The 19,932-nt window shown below is 37.7% G+C and overlaps 1 protein-coding gene across 1 annotated transcript in view; it reads left to right on the top strand.

The window, feature by feature from the left end:
* LOC122649838 (FH protein interacting protein FIP2-like) overlaps positions 1 to 9,254 on the top strand; it is a 43,499-nt gene extending 34,245 nt beyond the window's left edge. The window contains exons 10-11 of the mRNA XM_043843085.1: positions 5,708 to 5,788; positions 9,011 to 9,254. Of these exons, the coding sequence (XP_043699020.1) occupies positions 5,708 to 5,788; positions 9,011 to 9,064 (135 nt within the window). The 3' untranslated portion in view covers positions 9,065 to 9,254. The remainder of the gene's footprint in view (positions 1 to 5,707; positions 5,789 to 9,010) is intronic.
* The last annotated feature ends 10,678 nt before the right edge of the window (positions 9,255 to 19,932 follow it).

Raw genomic sequence — 19,932 nt, 5'->3', positions numbered from 1 at the left:
CTACTAACCTTTCTATTAGTAGTATTACTCGTGATCTTAACTACAAAGTCACTTTCTTTCCATCTTATTGTGTGTTTCAGGATCTGGAATCTGGGAAGACGATTGGATTGGGTAAAGTGCACGGTGGGCTGTACCTGCGTGATGATGGTCGCTTCTCTCCACCACCATTGCCTTCTCCGCTACACCAAAACTCCATAGTCTCTTCTGAACTCTACCAATGGCACTCTAGGTTAGGTCACTCCCCTTTAGGAATTTTAGCTCATTTATTTCCTAGTTTGGTCACCCTTCGTACTAAGGATGAATTTTTTTGTGAGGCTTGTGTTCTGGCCAAACAGACACGTTCAAATTATCCAATGTCTAATAAAAGGAGTTCTTTTTGTTTTAATTTGGTGCATTCTGATGTTTGGGGCCCTAGTCGTAAACCGTCTATTTCTGGCCATCGTTGGTTTATCTCTTTCATAGATTTTAATTCTAGGAATACATGGGTGTATCTTTTGCGCACAAAAAATCAATTTTTTTCATGTTTTCAGTATTTTCATAAGATGATTCAAACTCAGTTCCAGGCTACTCTCAAAGTATTGAGAAGTGATAATGGAACGGAGTATACAGAATCCCAATTTCAAAAGTATCTTGCTGATGATGGCATCCTTCATCAAACTAGTTGTGTTGATACCCCTGCCCAAAATGGTGTGGCGGAACGTAAGAATTGCCACTTGTTAGAGATAGCCAGGGCTTTGATGTTTGCGAGGAATGTCCCATCTCAATAATGGGGGGATGTGGTACCCACTGTAGCCTATCTCATCAATAGGCTGCCTTCTCGGGTTCTTAACTCTCGTAGCCCCTTCGATATTTTCATGGGAAATTCCTCCTTTATTGTGCCCCCCAAGGTGTTTGGTTGTGTGTGTTATGCTAGGGATACTAGATCTCTTGGCAAACTTGAACCTTGGGGCCTTTGCTATATTTTCTTGGGTTATTCTTCGACCCAGAAAGGTTACAAGTATTACCATCCCCCTTCCCGTCGTACCATGGTTAGTATGGATGTTATTTTCCATGAGTCCCTTTCTTATTATTCTTTGCCACCTCTTCAGGGGGAGAGTTCTAGTGAAGATGTGCCTTTTGAGATTCCTCTACCAAAGGTTCCTCAGGCTACCATCCAGCCTACTTTACCACCACCCACGGCTACTGTCCAGCCTACTTTACCACCTCCCACAGTTGCTGCCCAGCCTACTTTAGATGTCCCACTTCCTTTGGCTGTTCCTCCCTCACCTAATGGGAATCTTGTACAGGGGGAGACCATTGAAAATAGTGTTGTTAATGTTCCTATCCAGGGGGAGCTGACTCCAGTCCAGAGAACTATTGGTGAATTTCAGAAGAGAATCGACAACTCCAACATCATCACCTATACAAGGGGTAGATCCAACAGAAGGCAGCTGCAACCCACTGTAGCACCAGTACCCATCCAATTGCCAGCTACAGACTCGGATCCTTCATCTCCTGGTAATCCCTCTCCTTCCAACATACCTATTGCTCATCGCAAAGGTACTAGGACTTGCACTTTACATCCCATATCTCGCTTTGTTTCGTATAGTTCTCTTTCTCCTTCTTTCCATGCTTTTGTATCCTCTCTTTCTTCTGTCTCTATTCCTAAAACTTGGCAGGAAGCATATACAGATGGAAAGTGGAAGGCTGCAATGTTGGAAGAAATGAGAGCACTACACAAAAATAACATGTGGGATCTTGTGGCTCTTCCTCCAGGGAAAAAACCAGTGGGATGTAAATGAGTCTTCGTGGTCAAATAGAAGGCTGATGGTTTAGTGGATCGGTATAAGGCATGTCTGGTTGCAAAGGGGTTCACTCAGACTTATGGAGTTGACTATCAGGAGACCTTTGCACCAGTGGCAAAGCTCAACACTATCAGGGTGCTATTATCTTGTGTTGCAAATCTTGGGTGGGATTTTCAGCAGTTAGATGTAAAGAATACTTTCCTCCATGGGGAGCTTGAGGAGGAGGTGTATATGGACGTTCCACCAGGCTTCTCTGATGACAGGACTAGGGGCAAAGTTTGCAAGTTGAAACGTGCTCTCTATGGGTTGAAGTAATCACCTAGGGCTTGGTTCGGCAGGTTTCATAAGGCTATGATTTCAGCAGGTTATAAGCAAAGCAATGCTGATCACACTTTGTTCATCAGACGGGTTGGTGACAAGGTTATTCTTCTCATAGTTTATGTGGATGATATCGTGGTGACTGGTAATGATGATGCTGCTATTAGGGATTTAAAGCTTCTCCTTGGCCGTGAGTTGAGGTCAAAGATCTATGCTCTCTAAAATATTTTCTAGGGGTAGAAGTTGCCTGCTCTTCAAAGGGCATCTTTCTTTCTTAAAGAAAATATGTCCTTGATCTATTGACTGAGATAAGGCTGCTAGGGTGTCATCCTTCAGATGCTCCTATGGATGCTACTACAAAACTTATGGAGAAAGAGGGTGAACCTGTTGACAAAGGTGGCTATAAACGGTTAGTGGGCAAACTAATCTACCTTCCCTACACCAGACTTGACATAGCGGTTGCTGTAAGTGTGGTGAGCCAGTTCATGCATGATCCCTATTCCTCTCATATAGATGCAATCCGTCGTATTTTGAGGTATTTGAAGTCTGCTCCAGGAAAGGGAATTCTCTTGTCTCCCAATGGTTACCTCAAGATTGAAGCTTATACTGATGCCGACTGGGCTGGTTCTTCTGATAGAAAATCCATCTTTGGCTATTGCTCCTTTGTGGGTGGGAACCTTGTTACATGGCTTAGCAAAAAGCAGAATGTTGTGGCAAGGTCCAGTGCTGAAGCCGAGTTTCGTGCGATGGCCCAAGGCATTTGTGAACTTCTTTAGCTTAGAGGATTATTGCAGGATATTGGTGTTGCTGTCCATCTTCCAATGATGCTTTATTGTGACAATAAAGCTGCTATTAGCATTGCTGATAACCCTGTCCAGCATGATCGCACTAAACACGTGGAGATTGATAGACATTTCATCAAGGAAAAGCTTGAAGCTGGTCTCATTTGTGTTCCCTTTGTGAAGTCTACTGATCAACTGGCTGATGTGTTCACTAAGGGGCTGAATTGCAAGCTGTTTCATCCTATACTAGTCAAGTTGGGCATGCATGATATATATGCTCCAACTTGAGGGGGAGTGTTGATATATAGGCCAGAATACCGTGGGGGTACTCTGGACTTTTCCTTGTTATTTTATTGTTTGTGTATGTGGTTTAGTCCCACATCGCCTATGTACAGATTTTATTGTTTTATCATTGTTATAAATAAGAGTATGCTTGGGATGAATTAACCATCCAAGCATTCAGCCTAGTTCTGGTCTGCTAACAAGAATATTAGCCTTAAAAGATCTGAATGACATCTCTTCCTTTATGCTTTTAGGTTTCCATCATAAGTTTTATACCTTGTCCTCCAATGACATGAGATGTTCCTTGCTATAGATAAGCACAAGGATCTAACAATCTACATGGGAATTGCAAAGTTTCCCTCCCATCAATTGGGATTTTGAGAAACCAAGCATCATATGAAACTAATTGATTTTCCTATTCTACATTGGGAGAAAGGTTTAAAGTTTCGGGTATTGTATCGGAAGGGTTTTAAGAGGCGTATTGTATTGTATAGCAAGATACAGTACATATGTGTGGAAATGGTCAAGAAACTTATGGAAACGCTTAGGATATATGCAAAATACAGTTTTGAAGCATAAAATAATATAAACAACTAATATGCATAATATATCATGTATAAAAAGTAATGTAGATGGGGTTTAGCTAAGAACCACTCTACAGTAGGATCGATGACAGGTTGTAGTAGAACATCATAATAGCAATAAAACCAGAATTAGTAACTTAGGAGGTAGAGATCTAACCAGTCTGTAGAACATTGTCAAACTTAGGTCGAGTGAAGATGGAGGTAAAGTTATGCTACACTCCAAATTTCAGCCAATTCCGATGGCTAAAACCTGAGATACAAAGATAATGCAAAATTGGAAGGTTATGGAATATCGTGCAAGCCAGCATTGGGCTTGGGCTCCAAGTGGATTGAGTATCAGCCTTAATGAGATGAAACTTTGCTGCAAGTTTGGTTCAGTTCTGATGGTCAGAAGTGGAGATCTGAGTTGGTCTTGAAAATAGAAGGTTAGTGGTGTAGAGCAATCCAGCCATCAGAATAGGCTAAGGTTGGGATTGAGTGGGGTGGTTGATGGTGTGATCCTGTGCTCCAAATATCCACAGGTTCTGATGGAGGGATGTGAAGTTATAGAGTTGCAGCAACAATTCACCTTGTAGGAACAGCAGCAGGCTTCAATCGATGGCAGCAACAGTCTTGGAGTGTTTGGGGTTGATTGCAGCTTTTGAATGAGTCTTTACAGCACTGGGATTGCTCAACAGAGAACAGCAGCAGTACAGGGATCGATTGCAAGGAAAAGGAGAATAGAGAAGATAGAAAATAGGGGATAAGGAAATTCGGCTCTCTCAGCCCTAGGGGTTTTGGCTCTCACCAGCCAGGCCTCTCAGCCCTTCATCCACACAGGGGATAACAGAATCTTCATGCTTCAAAGCAATTTCATTCAACTATTCAAATCGTGGGAGGCTTCTAAAAGCCTTTACAATATATAGAGGGCCATGCGTCACCTCAAGTAACAAAGAAATAGAAACTTTACATAAAAATAGAAACTAAATCTTACATAAGAATAGAAACTAAATATGCTGCAGTTGGGTTCTTCTTCATGTGGACCCCACTTGATGTTCTTCAATTCAGTGGCTAAGTCATGTGGTCCCCACTAAGATTCGGCCAGCACTTGAAGTCTAAATTCTGTCAATAAAAATTGACAGTAATACCCTTCACTTAAAGACTTGAAGTAACTAATAATTAAAGACTGATCTGGCCCCCACAATCTTCTAGGAATATTCTCACCAAGTCAAATATGGGGCTGTGACACTGTTCACGTGAACAGTAATATGAACAGTGTTTTTGTCTTTTCTTCATGTTTTGATCTACATAAAAAAGGAGAACAAAGTACGACGAAATAAGTGCATTCAATTGATTATATATAAATGCTGAGGTTTCTTACATATACTGATGCTAAATTTTTTTAGGTATCGTATCAGTTCCGTATCGTATCGGTACCTTAAAGATATGATACATATCGGTTAGTATTGGCGGATACATAAGGATACTAAAAACTTTGGTTGAGAGAGTGAGGTCTGCATTGTTTGTGTATAGCTTTCTGTAACCTTTGGTACGAGGATGGAATTGTAAAGCTTATACCAGATTGTATATCTTTGACATGATTTAGTGAAATTACTATATTATGCCAATAATTAAATAAAAAAGAAAGATAAACACCATCTCTTGATTAAATTGCTATGCTTTATTACCACTTTCCATAATATCATACAATTCATTTGTCATTAATTAATACATATTGTTTGTCAGTACTCTTTTACATGCCTTGATGCTCTCATGCTGCTCATCCTTGTACATATGTCAGTTCTTGATTACAAAACTCCTTTTCTGATGACTTACTTTTACAGTTGATAATTACTGGCTTTTGTTTTCTTCATATGTTGATTCAAATTCATACTACTTATATCAGTTGGTCACTTGGGCATTTTGCTACTCGTTCAACAGAATACTTTAATTTCTTATTTACCTTGGAAATCCCCAGGGAGCAAAGTTGAGTGGTGCTAATATGCAAAGTGCAAATCTTCAGAGGGCTTACTTAAGGCATGTTGATCTACGTGATACTGTAAGTCATACTGTTCTCCTTTCCTTGAGGATTATCTGTGTGTTTTAATATATTGCCTGTATTTCAACTTTGTAACTCTTTAATTGTCAACCTCAGATTTGCTTTGCACTATAATTTATGCTTCTCTAATGCTTGTCGATTAGAAAAGGTGAAAGTTCTTTGTTGCCAGAAAAAAAAAAGATTTATTTTAATGGGAATAGGGTGCCACATGCCCATATCTGGAATTCCTTCCAGCATGCCCTTGGCCCTTAATTACCTCTATGTGGCAGTTCAAAAGGGGCACAAATTTGGTGGAATGTTCAACCATTATCTATTAAGTAGAAACTATTATTACGGATAACCAATTTGGTTTAATGCCAAGAAGATCAATGACAGAAGCTTTTACTTAGGATACTCATAGAAAGATTTAGAGAATGCTAGAAGGATCTCCATATGGTATTATTGACTTAGAAAAAGCTTATGATAGAGTCCCTAATGAGTTAATTTGGCAAGTATTAGAGAAGAGAAGGGTTTCAAGTAAATATGTAGGACATAGTTAATGATATGTATAATGGTGTCGTGACCAAGGTTTAAAATCTCGTCTCGTCTCGCCATTTCGGGCTGGTTGAAATTTCCGAAATATACCGAAATTTTGCCAAAATATGGTATTTTTTCTGCCATATTTTGACACTCCATCTCAGTGGTTTTTTGGCCATATTAGGGCCTGATACTTCATGTATACCCTTATTTAAGCTAAATAAAACACATTTAAACCTTCATATTGCAAAAACATGAACTCCAAGTGGTGTTTTGGGTTTGCACCCTTGATTGACAGTATATGGTCGGACTCTGATGTATAAATAGTTAAATATACATTGTTTAACGAAATATACCGAAATTTATCGAAATATATTGAAATTTACTGAAATATTCTGAATTTTGAACATTTGTTTATTTTGGAAGCCCATCTCATCTCGGTAGTGTCGAAATATACCGAAATTTTGAACCATGGTCGTGACTAATCTAAGAACTGTGGGGGGGGGGGGACAAAGTAGTGAATTTCCAATCACAATTGGTTACATCAAGGATCAGCTTTAAGCCCTTATTTTACCTGCGTTTATTAAAGTTATTATAGATTGAATTAAACAGAGACATTCAAGATCAAGTCCCTTGGTGCATACTTTTTGTTGATAATATTGTTTTGGCACATGAGACAAAAGTAGGGATTAACGCCAAGTTGGAATCATGGAGATCAACTTTTGAATCAAATAGTTTTAAGATAAGGGGTGTACCCAGTGAATGAGGCTCCTGCCATTGCAGGGTCTGGAGAGGGTCACATTCTTTGAAAATGAAAACACAGTATATGGTGTGTAACTTTAGTTACAATAGGATGAATAATGAGATGGTGAAAATTGATGAGAGGGAGATTCCACAATGTGGTTATTTTAGGTATTTGGGCTGAATCATTATTCATAAATAAAGGAGAAATAGAGGATGATGTTACACAGAATTAAAATAGGATGGCTGAAGTGGAGGGGTGTCCTCAGTGTTGTGTGATAGACTTATCCTTTAAAACTTCAAGGAAAATTTTATAGGACAGTCATACGACCGGCTATGATGTATGGTGAGAAATGCTGAACAGTTAAGAAACATCATATAAATAAACTTAGTGTATCTAAGATGAGGATGTTAAGATGGATATGGTAAAACTAGGAAGGATAAAATAAGGAATGAACAATTTAGAGCTGATTTGCGAGTAGTTCTAATAAATGATAAGTTGTGAGAAAGTTGTTTGATGTGGCATGGCTATGAACAACAGAGGCCTTTATATCTTCCAGTATGGAGGAGTGATTTGATTCAAATTGAAGGAGCTAAAAGAGCCAAGTAGACCTTAAATTCTGGAAGGAGTTGTGAGGAAAGACATGCATAGCTTACGCCTCGTAACGAGTATGGCTTTGAATAGAGCTGATTGGAGGATAAGGATCCATTTAGTTGGGATAAGGTTGAGTTGAGTTTAGTTGAGATGTTGTTCAGCCATTATCTATAACTTGAATTTCTTTAGGTGTCGGTATTAGAGTTTACTTCATTAGTTTAGTTAGAGTCCTGTTTTGAGTCTATTTCTTTCATTATTTTAGTTTCCTAGTCAGTTTATGTTACCTTATTAGTTAAGGATTGTCTATTTTTGTGTCTTCTAAATTCATAAAGAGCTACAGCCTTGTACACAAATTTGATTAATGAGATTGAGGAAAAAAAAACATAGCCTTGTGCTTTGCTCTATGAGAAAAAGTATGGTGAGAGACCAAAGTACGGTGAGAGACCCAAGAGAGAGTGGGATACTCGATCCAATCTTATCCTCTTGTATTTTCTTCTTTGTTTCTATTTCAATCAATTTCATTGTCTGATCTGCTACAAGTTCTTCAATTGTTGCCTAGTATTGAGAAATATCAAATCAGCATAAATTTTTTTTCAAGATCCTGCCTGGGGCTAGGTCCTTTGTGACCCAGCTCAACATTACATAGTTCTTGGAGGCCCATGATTTAGGATAGCTATTGACACTAGATGCTCAGTAACTTGCCATGTGTCTAGGTAAGCTAGGGAAAAGAGTCAAGTAATTACTTATTGAAATTATGGGCTCACTCAAGATAGTTGATGGGTCAGTGCAATTGACTGTAACCTTTAACCTTTTGAATGCTCTTCTATTAAAAAAATAAAAAATTCAGTGTATCACTCTGGAGAGATACACAGATTGTTACTTAGGTGAGTTATTGTATGCTCTGCTGTAGTGACAGTCTCAAGAGTCCTTTTGACTCCAGGGCATTTCCTCCACTTCTGCCCTCATCAGTGAGGGTCAAGTTCTGTTGCAGAGCATCTGAGTTGCTACATAGTCTGATGGCTTTTGTGATGTCAATATTCCTAGGTGGTTAGTTATCTTGCTGATGGACTGACATCAATGTATGGGTTCTTGCCTCCACCCCCCGTCCCACCACCCCCCCCCCCCCCCCCAAAAAAAAAAAAAAAAAAAGAGAGGGAGAGACAGAAGGATTTGCTTTTTATCTTCTGTTGATAAATAATTGATTAATGAGGGAAGGAAAGCGTTTGAGATTGGTGGAAGTAGGTCCATTAACAATTTTAATATATGGATAAATCCAAAAATGCTTCATAAGTCCTAACCACATTGTTATAGTGGCGATGTGGCGAAGTTGTTTTGGATTTCTAATACTATTTTGTGTTTGTTATACTCAGCATTTGTTGGGGGCAAAGCTTGATGGTGCAAATTTGCTTGGGGCAATACGGTGATGATGACGTAAACCTTGTAGATACAAACAGATAAAGTTTCCCCATGTATGTGTATCCTGGTATTATTCTTAGATTTCTTATTTCTTTGTCTGTGGAGACTCTGCTAATACCTAGAGAAAGGAAAAAAAATGGAATGGGGGATTGTGAGATATTGTAAAGCCAATCCTAGCATGGAGAAGTTACTCCAATTCTACTACTTTTAACCTTCTCATCCTATTGCTTGCTGTTATGGTGTAGCATCAGTTTTGCATGAAAATTTCCTTCCACTGCAAGCTTGCTTCTTTGAAGTGAAGGTTGTTTATTATCACCTAGCTCACTTCCCAGTCTTGGAGGCATCAGAAAATGACTCTCAATCGGTTGGGTCAGCATGGCAGGATTAGGAATTGGGGACAGGCCTCTGAGCCCAAGGCATACACTGCGCCTCGTTGCATTGGATTATTGTGGTGTTTTTATAATAAAAGACAAATAATGATTAAAAAAATTAATGTGAGAGGGTGTAGAGTACCCTGCTTGCTCAGAGATTCCTTTCGTATTTCAGGAAAGGACAGGTGCAAATACGAAGTTCCCATTGTGATGGCTCTTCCAACCAGAGCCAAACCCAGGAGTATTTTCCAGGACTACATAGAGAATAACCAAAATTAAGGATGAAAAAAATAAGTTAAATTATAAAAAAATAGCATCTGCAACTAGCCATCTCTATGTTGCAACTTACGAACTGAATAGTGCTTTTCAAGTTAGAATTTCTGGAGTACATGAATGAAGCTGAAATCGGAAAAGATTTTGTTCTCACATGAAAAATGCACAGGAAGACATCCAGAATACTAAAAATGGAGCTTCCATTAGCATCCTATCATTATATTTAGTTTTACAAGTTAAACCCATTTTATTTTCTGTTTTTTTTCAGCATGTAAATGGAGGAATGGTACATACTTAAATCGAAGATCGAAAATTTGATTTAGTATCTAAAGTTGCAACGCATAACAATAGCTGAACAAGATTTGGGCTGCGTTTGTTATGCATTTTAGGTCGATTTTGCATTTTCAGTTGATAAAAAATAGTAATTTTTATTGTCAAAAAATGCAAAATTGACCTAGAAATTCATACCAAACACAGTCTTGATTAGCATCTCACCTCATATATCCAATACTCAGTTTAGCATCCATTATTCCATTCATACTCCCCTCACCCCCCCCCCCCCCCTCCTATAAAAAAAATATTGTTAACCTTGCAAATTAACCCTAAAATTGGAATTACACGTTTACTTAAAAGATTATTCCACATCTATACAACAAAAAAACGAAGTTCCACAAAGTCTCAGGAAAATCAATAAGTTAAATGGTTTCAAATTTGACATCTGTGCGTGCAGATTAGCTATCTTGAACATTACCTGAATGGAAAGCCAGATTTCGTCCTTTTGACCATTATATCCTTCAGATCCTCTTCCCTCCATTTTGTGCCAAATACAACATCAAGCTTCCCAAGAACAAAATTAAGTAATATTACTAGCAAGGTTGCACCTCTCATGGAAGTAGTTAAAATTATATATTTAGTTGTTTTTTTTTTATGTTTTGGCAGGAAAACATGGTACCTAAGAGGTAGTTAAAATTTCAGACCATGAAACCAGTCAAAAGTGTATTCATTAGTATTAAAAACAGATCATTTCTATAAGATTCTCTCCCTTCTAATAAATTGGTAACAAACACCCATGTTAAAGATCTATGAAACTGGACTAGAATACTCTCATTCAATACTTGGAGGTTTTGCAACACAATCGATGGTTTCTTATGCTCTACTAAGATAAAAGTATAACTTGTTCCCCAAAAAAAAAAAAAAAGATAAAAGTATAAAAACCAAAACTAGACATATTATCTAAAAACAACGTATTGGTATCCCCTAGTAGGCGCATTCAATATCGGTGACAAAATATATATAAGAGACTCTACAATTAATAATCAACACTAAGATATACTTTACAATTAATAAACTACAACATTCAATTATGAAATCATGAAATTGAAAAAACCATTACCCTAGTGCATGTCGTGACATTGTACCCTAAACCATTGCAACTTGAGCAATGGTAGACCCTTCTTTATTGAAATTATTGGCGACTAACCTCAAAAAGGATGTGTTCGGTCTATCTCATGTTAAGGAGGTACCTAACAAATCAGATACGTGTGGACAACACTATGGACCCAAATTCTAACTAAAGTTGCTAACAGTTACTTGCAATCTCAACACCTCCTTTAGACCTTAATTTAAAATTTAAGATCAATATTATACATTTCTTGGGAAAGAGATTCTTTAATTGCTAACTGGTTGTAATATTCTGAAGAATCAACATAGGTTGTTGGGTTGTTTAGGAGATGACCCTTCAGCAAGTCCAAACCCACTATTGTCATATTGGGCATCTTTGGTCAATTTGGGCATAATATAGTAGTGGAGAATCTGAGATATATCCATTATCAGATAAATCTTAAGTATGTGTATGTGGAGTATTCTTTCTACTAAAACATCTTGCAACCACAAATAGTGATTTCGGTTTCTGTTTTTTTATTTTTTGATGGAATAAAATAACATTAAACAACTAATAGGGTACATCATTAACTTTAAAGTACACACTTCTAGTTATATTTTTCTAGTTATATTTCTAGCCGTACATAGACACAACCCGTCACCAGAGCGAGGGAACCGTACACCTTGGGTCACATCAAATATATACAGAAAGGCTTTAAAGAGAAACCATGGTCATGCACATTTAGTAGGAGAAGGAAGAGAAGCCTAAATCAAACAATCAGCCACCCATATTTCTTGTATCTTCACCCCCTTCCTTTTAGCATACTCACAACCTTGCTTTATAGCAAAATGAAGCATCACTAGATCTGACGAATAGGGTATCGTCCCTGTTGCGAAAAACTTTAATCTTCCGTTAATCGAAAAGAAATATGTCCATCCAGCCCTTGTTAGTCCAGACCTAGAGTATCCTGCACATATGAGAACAGGATAATTAAGCACTAGCATTAAATAATTGAACAAAGATGGTGAAAGTGAAAGAAAATTATCCATTACAAGGGAGGATGAAAGAAGGGGGGGGGGGGGATAAGTTTAGGTCCACTATCCATTGATGCACATGCTTAAGAACCCAAAGAGGGTCAGCCTTTTCCATTCCCACTACAACTTTGTTTCTAACTGCCCAAATAAAATAGCAAGTGATAGAAAAAACACTAAAAAACCAATTGAGTAGCGGTTTATCTGACTTGAGCTGCAGGAAAAAGAAAAGGCAAACGATCTCATGTCATTCAGGGCCAAGAAATCAGTTCTCAACCCTAGCGGTCCCGCCATCCAAATATGTCTGACCCAATCACAAGAAAAGAATAGGTGCCAAGATGATTTAGCACCAGTTTCACAAAGAGCACAGTTGGAGTCCAGCTGGATCCACTTGGAGAGAATAGTTCTAGTTGGGATGCTTGCATTGAACACACCACATAAAAAACTTAAATTTCTGGTGAATATTCAACTTCCAAAAGAAAATCCACCAAGAAATCTCAATAGGTGAATTAGTATAAGAGAAGGATTGTAGATGCCTGGTGACTAACTTGGTAGTTAACGAACCAGTTTTTGATTTACAACACAACCATTTATCATGAGAATCAGAAATAGCAATAGATTGTATTCGGTTAGATAAAGAATGGGAAACACACGCATTCAGAAGACGAGTATTCCAACAATCAGCATTGATAAAAGACTTAACTGTTTTCATTTTATCTAAAGGAGACAAAGCATGAGAGGTTATAGCAGAAAGAGTACCTGTACCATTGGGAACCCACCTGTCAAACCAGAAAAAGGTAGTTGAGCCGTTACCTACTTTTTTGAAAACCAAGGATTATAGGATTGGGATAATATATGCAATACTGTTCCAAACCCACGATCCTCTCCGAGCTCTAACTGAGGGATCAAACAAGGATTTCTGGTGGAAATACTTCACACGAAGTATTTGGGCCCACAAAGAGTCATGTTCTGTAAGAAGGCCCCAATCTAACTTCGTAAGCAAGGCCTTGTTATGAAACTCAGTTTTACGGAATCCCAACCCTCCTTGATTCTTTGGAGTGCACATTTTGGTCTAAGAGATAAGAGATAGTTTCTTTTTTGAACCACTATTACCCGCTTTCCAAAATCTAGAGCATAAAGAATCTATCTTTAGACAGGTTTGATTAGGAAAGCGGAAACATTGCATCAGATAGGCTGGAGTAGAGGCAAGCACCTATTTAAATACACTGTGTCCAGCATATGACAAGAGATTAGCTTTCCAAGACGCAAGTTTTCTCTCCATCCTAGTGAGCACCCGGTCCAGTTCCTTACCCTTAGACCTACCATGGAATAAATTAGTTCCCAGATACATCGCGTCAGTAACCATCTCTTTTATACCCACCAGAGAGGAAAGTGAGGCGTGAAGTGCAGAAGGAACGTTGCGACTGAAGTGTACACTGCTCTTTGACAGATTGATCTCTTGACCAGACAGATCAGAGAAAAGATCAAGGATCGCCTTGATAGTTAAAAAAATCCTCAGAACTCACCTTACAAAAAATCAAAATGTCATCTGCAAAAAGGAGGTGAGTAACCTCATGAGCATTACGACAAATTTTAATCCCATGAAACATATTCAAATCATGATAAGTAGTGAGCAATCTAGACAACACCTCCATAGCAACTAAAAAGAGATAAGGGCTAAGAGGACAACCTTGACGCAACCCTCTAGAAGCATGGAAAAACTCAAAAGGACTGCCATCCAATTTGATGGAGAAGGAAGGAGTGGAAATGGGATTTTTAATAAGATGTTACCATTTTTCCCCAAATCCCAAAAAACTCAGGACCGATAGAAGAAGGCTCCATTCAACTCTGTCATAAGCCTTGGACATGTCAATTTTAATGACTACAAACCCCACCCTACCTCTGGTATGATCCAAAAAATGAAAAATCTCCTGCGCCAGGATAATGTTATCTTGGATCTGCCTATCAGGGACAAAAGTCGCCTGGTAGGGGGAAATGAAAGAGTGTAGCACTGTCTTAAAACGGGAAGCAGCAAGTTTGGCCACAATCTTATAGGTAACGTTGCATAAACTAATTGGTTGAAAATCTCCCACCCTAGAAGTGTTTTCCAATTTAGGGATAAGGGCTAAAAGAGTATGATTAACTCCAGGGGGTAGAGATCCAGAAGAGAAGAAATTCGACACCATACCAAAGATATCATGCTGGACCAAATCCCAAAATTTTTTAAAGAAACTAGCACTCGTACCATCCATACCTGGTGCCTTTAGAGGGCCAATAGAAAAAACAACACGCCAGACCTCCTCCATAGTAGGACTTAAGCAAAGAGAGTCAGGCTCACCTGAAGGGAAAACATATGGGAAGAGACACTCGACAAAACTAGCCTCTAATGGACTGGATGTTTTGAAGAGGTCGTGAAGAGAGGCGGCAAACACCTTAGCCATTGCCTTAGGATCTTCCACCTTATTTCCCTGTTCATCCCAAATAAAATTAATTCGACGTCTTCTAATATTGGATTTGGTAACAGTATGGTAAAATCTCGTATTCCGATCATCATCCTTAATATAAAAGTGATTTCAGTTTCTTGGTTGTCTAACGTGTAGTTCATGTTAATCTCTCGATCCCCATCTCTTGAACAAATCTTGTACTTCTTAACTATGATTTTGTCATCACATTGCTTGGCCTCAAGACCAAAACATGCATACCACTTTACCAAGAAAACCTTGAACACCTTTGACGTATAAACATTAGCGGTGTGATGCTTGATCCTATGACCTATAGCAAAAGCAAGGGTTGAGGTGATGCAAATGACTTCTGCCTTGGCTTCTTTTCCTCACCTTTTCAAATAGCTTCTTCATGTGTAATAAATTCATTAACTAGGGTTGATGGTGTGAAAAGCCCTTAAAGTACTAATTCATTGATTCTCCTCTTTGTGTCATGCTCATACCAGTAAAAAATATGTTATCATAATAACCAGACACCCAACATTGTTGTATTCTGAACTTCCTCTTTAGCTGCTTATAGTTCTCTAAATTATAACTTTGTATCATGTTATCCCAGCTCTCTTCGAATTCAAGGGGTGTTTTAGATTTATTAATATAACTCCTAAACACGGCCTTCAAGCTCGAATATCTCTTGTACAATGACCTCATGTGACTGATCTTGTGCTTCTCCAAATGCCATCTACAAAGCTAATGGATAGTCAATGGAAATACATGTCTAATTCCTCTTGTTATTTCTGGATATTTATTGGTTAAGATTGTCTTTGGGTGGATATTGTGCATAGTTTGAAGTCATGTCCGAAATAGTCATATAAATGATTTTTTCATTTCATTTATGATGATTAACACCAGCGAAAGAAGCAAATGAGAACTTGTATTTATTTTTTTTGTAAGTTGTGTCAAACACAATTATATCTTAAAACTTCTTATAATGTTCCTATGCATGACTATTCATCCAAAAATTCTTATAAATTGTTGCTCCTTAATGACACATACTGCATAAAAGAATCATGTATCTGAGGTCCTTATGTTGTTCAAGTAGTCAATTGTTTGTTGACAGTCAACCGCATGTAATTCTTTTCCTTAGACCTTAATAGATTCCTATCAAAATCCCTACTTACGCTAGCATACTACTCTCCACCAGCATACTACTCTTCACCAACAAATTCTTTAAGAATTTTCATTATTTGTGATTGTTTTATTCCATATTTATACAACTGTTCCATAAGTTCCATTGTGCCTCTATTAGTTTTCTGGTGCGATCTAAATCTAAATGACTCATTTTGATCCACCAATGGATGATTGTGTTCCTTTTCCAAAAGATTCACCATGCATATTCCGTTCCTATACATGATCCTCATTAAAGCCTCATAATTAGTTTTCTTAGTTACACAAGGCTTGTAATTCATTCATCTTTGTTTGTCATTTGAACATTTTCCACCCTAATCTGAACATACATAGTATCTTGCTACAATACAATTATCAACCCTTAAGTGCTCCACCCTAATTTTTGGATTGAAAAAATCAATCTCATTTACTGAAAGAAGCTTCAATTTATAGGCGTTGGAGGCCCAACATCCGTTCCGTAACATGGATCATTTCCTTGGCTTTTCATGAATCTTTTTTCCTTCCCTAAAGAATAGGAGGCAATAATAGAGCGAATCTTAAAGAGAGTACTTCCATTCTTTATAGCGAAGGTTGTGAGCCACTTATTGGCAGGTTTGGTAATTTATACTTGAAGGCGGATAGAAAGATCTTTGCTTTATTCAGACAGTGAGCTGGGCGGGATAGATATGCAAGGCCTATTATTCTGGCCAACTAAAGCTCGCGTTGCTTCGCTTCCCTCCCCCCTTACTGAACTAAAGTAGTTGTCGGCCTTCTATAAGCGACTTGTCGAGTCCCATTCAAGCTAGTTGGGGCTTTACTTTTCTTTAGGCTTGTATCCAGTATGAAGCCAATGTCGAAGTATAAGTCAAGGCAGCCTCCGACTGTTCTTGTTCCCTACATAGTTGTTAGAATGATTATATGCTTCATCATCTGTCCAAAATTTCATGACAACGAAAGGTTCCAAATCATAAATGGATCTTCTCACTTGTGGCATGTTGCCATCCCTTCCAAGTTCAAATTGACCGACTTCTTCCTCGTTAACCTCATCAACGAAATCATTTTCAGAAGATGTGTTTTTATCATCACTTTGGAAAAAAATGTTTTCTTCATCTTCCAGACTACTATTACCATAAGACCATCATTTTCTTTTTCATTCGATGTGCTGTCACTCTCCATCCCAGCATTAAATACATCACCCGATCTGACATACAAGGGGGGACTGAAGTACTACACCTTACCTTGACGCAAGAGAAGAACAGAACTCTCGCAAACTCATTCAAGCACCCTAACCTTGACAAAAAGAAAATACAATATCAAAAAAACAAAAATCAACTACTGTCTGAGAATTGGTAAAATAGCTTTGTCTTCTCAAATAATGCGACAAAGATCAACCGAGAAATTATCTCCAACGTGATACAACTTGTTAGATGCAGATTCACAACCCAGATTAGCTAACCAATCAGTTGTTCTTTTAATTTCCCAGTACGAGAAAGATATGATAGGACAGAGGCAATCACTCGATCCAATTTCAATTCCCTCTAATATTTTATTTTCTCAATCAATAAATTCGGTATATGCATAAAAACACGAATATTCCTATCTAAAAGGGGAAATTGGCTCACTAATATTAACCGCTCCTCTAACCAATTACTGTCTATTTCAACATAACAAATTATCGATCTTGCAATATGCATGTTACCATATGTAGGACCATGAAGAGAAGAGCATAATTCAGAAAAATGGATTATATTACTAAAATGTGTAATTGAAAAACTTAAAAAAGCATAAAAAATAAAATAAAATAAAAAATTCTTGCAATAACAAATGACTCCAAATTCATCCTCTCATTATCTTGATTAAGATAATATATTCTCATCAAAATTGAAAACAGGGGCATTATAAAGGTGAAAGGTGATGCAGATAGGCGTTGGATAAATTAGGAATTATTTTATTTTCTTTATTTCAGTTGTAGTTAGAAGCAGAGTTTAAATCGAAGTTTGTTCAGTTGAGTTCATAAAAGAGTCTACCTCTATTCTTGTTTCAATTAGTAATTCTTTCAGTTTTAGAGTCCAAAGTAGAGTCGAAGTCAATTTCAAAGTTTTTGTAAGAGTTATTAACTCTTTATATACTTTTGTGTTGCCATCGTACAAATAGATTTGAGAGTTTTAGAATAAAATATTGCTTAGATTAACCGATATATGATTGCCATGAGCTGTGTGTACCTCCCCTAGTACCTCTAAGTTCTTCTCATTCTTCATCTTCTTCTTCTTTCACTGTTCACGGTTTAGCACTGGTTACTAGGTTTTTTTTTTTTTGTCTCTCTGCTATACGGTACTACCAGATTCAAGAAAAGGGTTTCTTTGGATCATTAACATAAGTCAACCGGTCCTGAGATTTGAGTCACAGGTTCTCTTCCCCAAGGCGATTATCTCCTGGATTACTTCTTCCAATCGGTTCATATGTTGTGAATAACAACAACTCGAGGCTAGACTTGAAGAGAACTGACAAACAAGTTGAAGTAGGAATGCCTACACCTCCTCCTCCTCAAGTTCTTACCTTACGGATCGAAGATACACCACAAAAGCATCAACGCAATTCAATTATACCCCAAGACATCAAACGAACAATTTTCTGATAGGGATTATGACATCAAAGTTGAGATTCCAAAGTTCAGCAATGATTGTTTTTTAACATTATTCCGATCAAGAGTTCACATTCGTGTGGCACTAGTACTACACTAATAAATTTTCCAATTTTTTCACTCAACATTGGAGGAGAGACCCTTTTTTCTTTAACGGATGGGACAACGATTCTGTTCAAACAATGATAGTTCTCTAAACCCTCTCCCCCTGAAAAATGCTAAACAATGCTTTTCACCTCGAATCGTAAACCATGTTCACCTAGAGTAACAACGGAAGCAGATCATCCATCAACCAATTAATATAGGGATTGCCAGAGGAATTTCTTGATTGACTTACCAAGGTTGAAAGGATTTTTTTCTTATAAATCTTTTTCGGACGAGAAAAAGTGTAAACCTATTCTCACCAAGTTTATCGGGTATGCATGTTCATGGTGGGATGATGTACTACACTCGAGGCTTGTCAAGCAACTTGGACCCATTACCAATTGGGAGGTCTGAAGGAGATTCTGAATGAGAAATTCGTTCCTCCTAATTATTAGAAGGTATTGTTTCACAAATTGCTCAATTTTCAACAAGGCAGCAAGGATATAGATACCTACACACTAGCTTTCCACAAATTATCTTCAAGATGCCAAGTTTAGGAGACAGATCAACAACGAGTTATGAGATATATCAACGGGCTACATACTGAGATTCGATTAGAGATGGCTAACACAAATTTGAAGGCCGTTGATGGAGGTCTCCCATTCCATCTAGAACTCTTTCATAACTTCAAATTCAAACTAAAGTTACTGAAACTGAAGTCAAAACTCAAAATGTTGCTATTGGATCCACCTCAGTCATTGTAAAGCTCAGATCAAAACCAGTGTGGATTGGCCTACATAGCATCACCCTCACTATTAATTTCTGTCTTGTTCCTTTATCAAGTGGTGGTTCATTGACTTCTCTAACAGGGAGCCATTAGGCACACCACCTATTGTTACTGGGGTTGTTCTTGGACCAATCCCCAAGATTAATTAACTTAGATTTCAACTTGTCATAAGAAAGTTCAAATGAGAATTGATATTTTGCCATGCAAAAAAAAAAAAAAAAAACCACTCATGATAAATTGAAGATTCTGATCTTCTTCATTTTCATAATCTACCCAAACCTTCAAGAGGGTATACCAAATATGCAACATCATATCAGTTAGTTAGAGAAAGGTATAAAAGATTATAATGTAAGGTACCTTAGTTTGAGCTCCTCAAAATGAGCATTTTTTACTTTGAAGAATGGTACATAAATACTTGTTTACCCAAAAAGAAAGAAATATTGAAAAACTTGAGGCCATGTCCGAAATAACATTTCTTTCAGGCATTGGTTCAAACATTTTCCAATCCAAATTAGACATTATTTGATCTGAGCATAGAAACATTAAATAGCATATTCCTGCAATAACTCCATTTGTGAACCTAAAGTACTATTTCACTCTAGTAAGATCAAAACATACACACAAACTTGATAGAGAAACATTGAAAAAGCTAAAAGAAAATTCTCAAATCCAACATGGATAGAGAGAGAGAGAGACTTAACCT

The sequence above is a fragment of the Telopea speciosissima genome, chromosome 2 (genome assembly GCF_018873765.1).
Source record: "Telopea speciosissima isolate NSW1024214 ecotype Mountain lineage chromosome 2, Tspe_v1, whole genome shotgun sequence".
Classification (NCBI taxonomy): domain Eukaryota; kingdom Viridiplantae; phylum Streptophyta; class Magnoliopsida; order Proteales; family Proteaceae; genus Telopea; species Telopea speciosissima.
The sequence above is the reverse complement of the archived record's forward strand: the minus strand, read 5'-3'. Positions and strand labels throughout refer to the sequence as shown.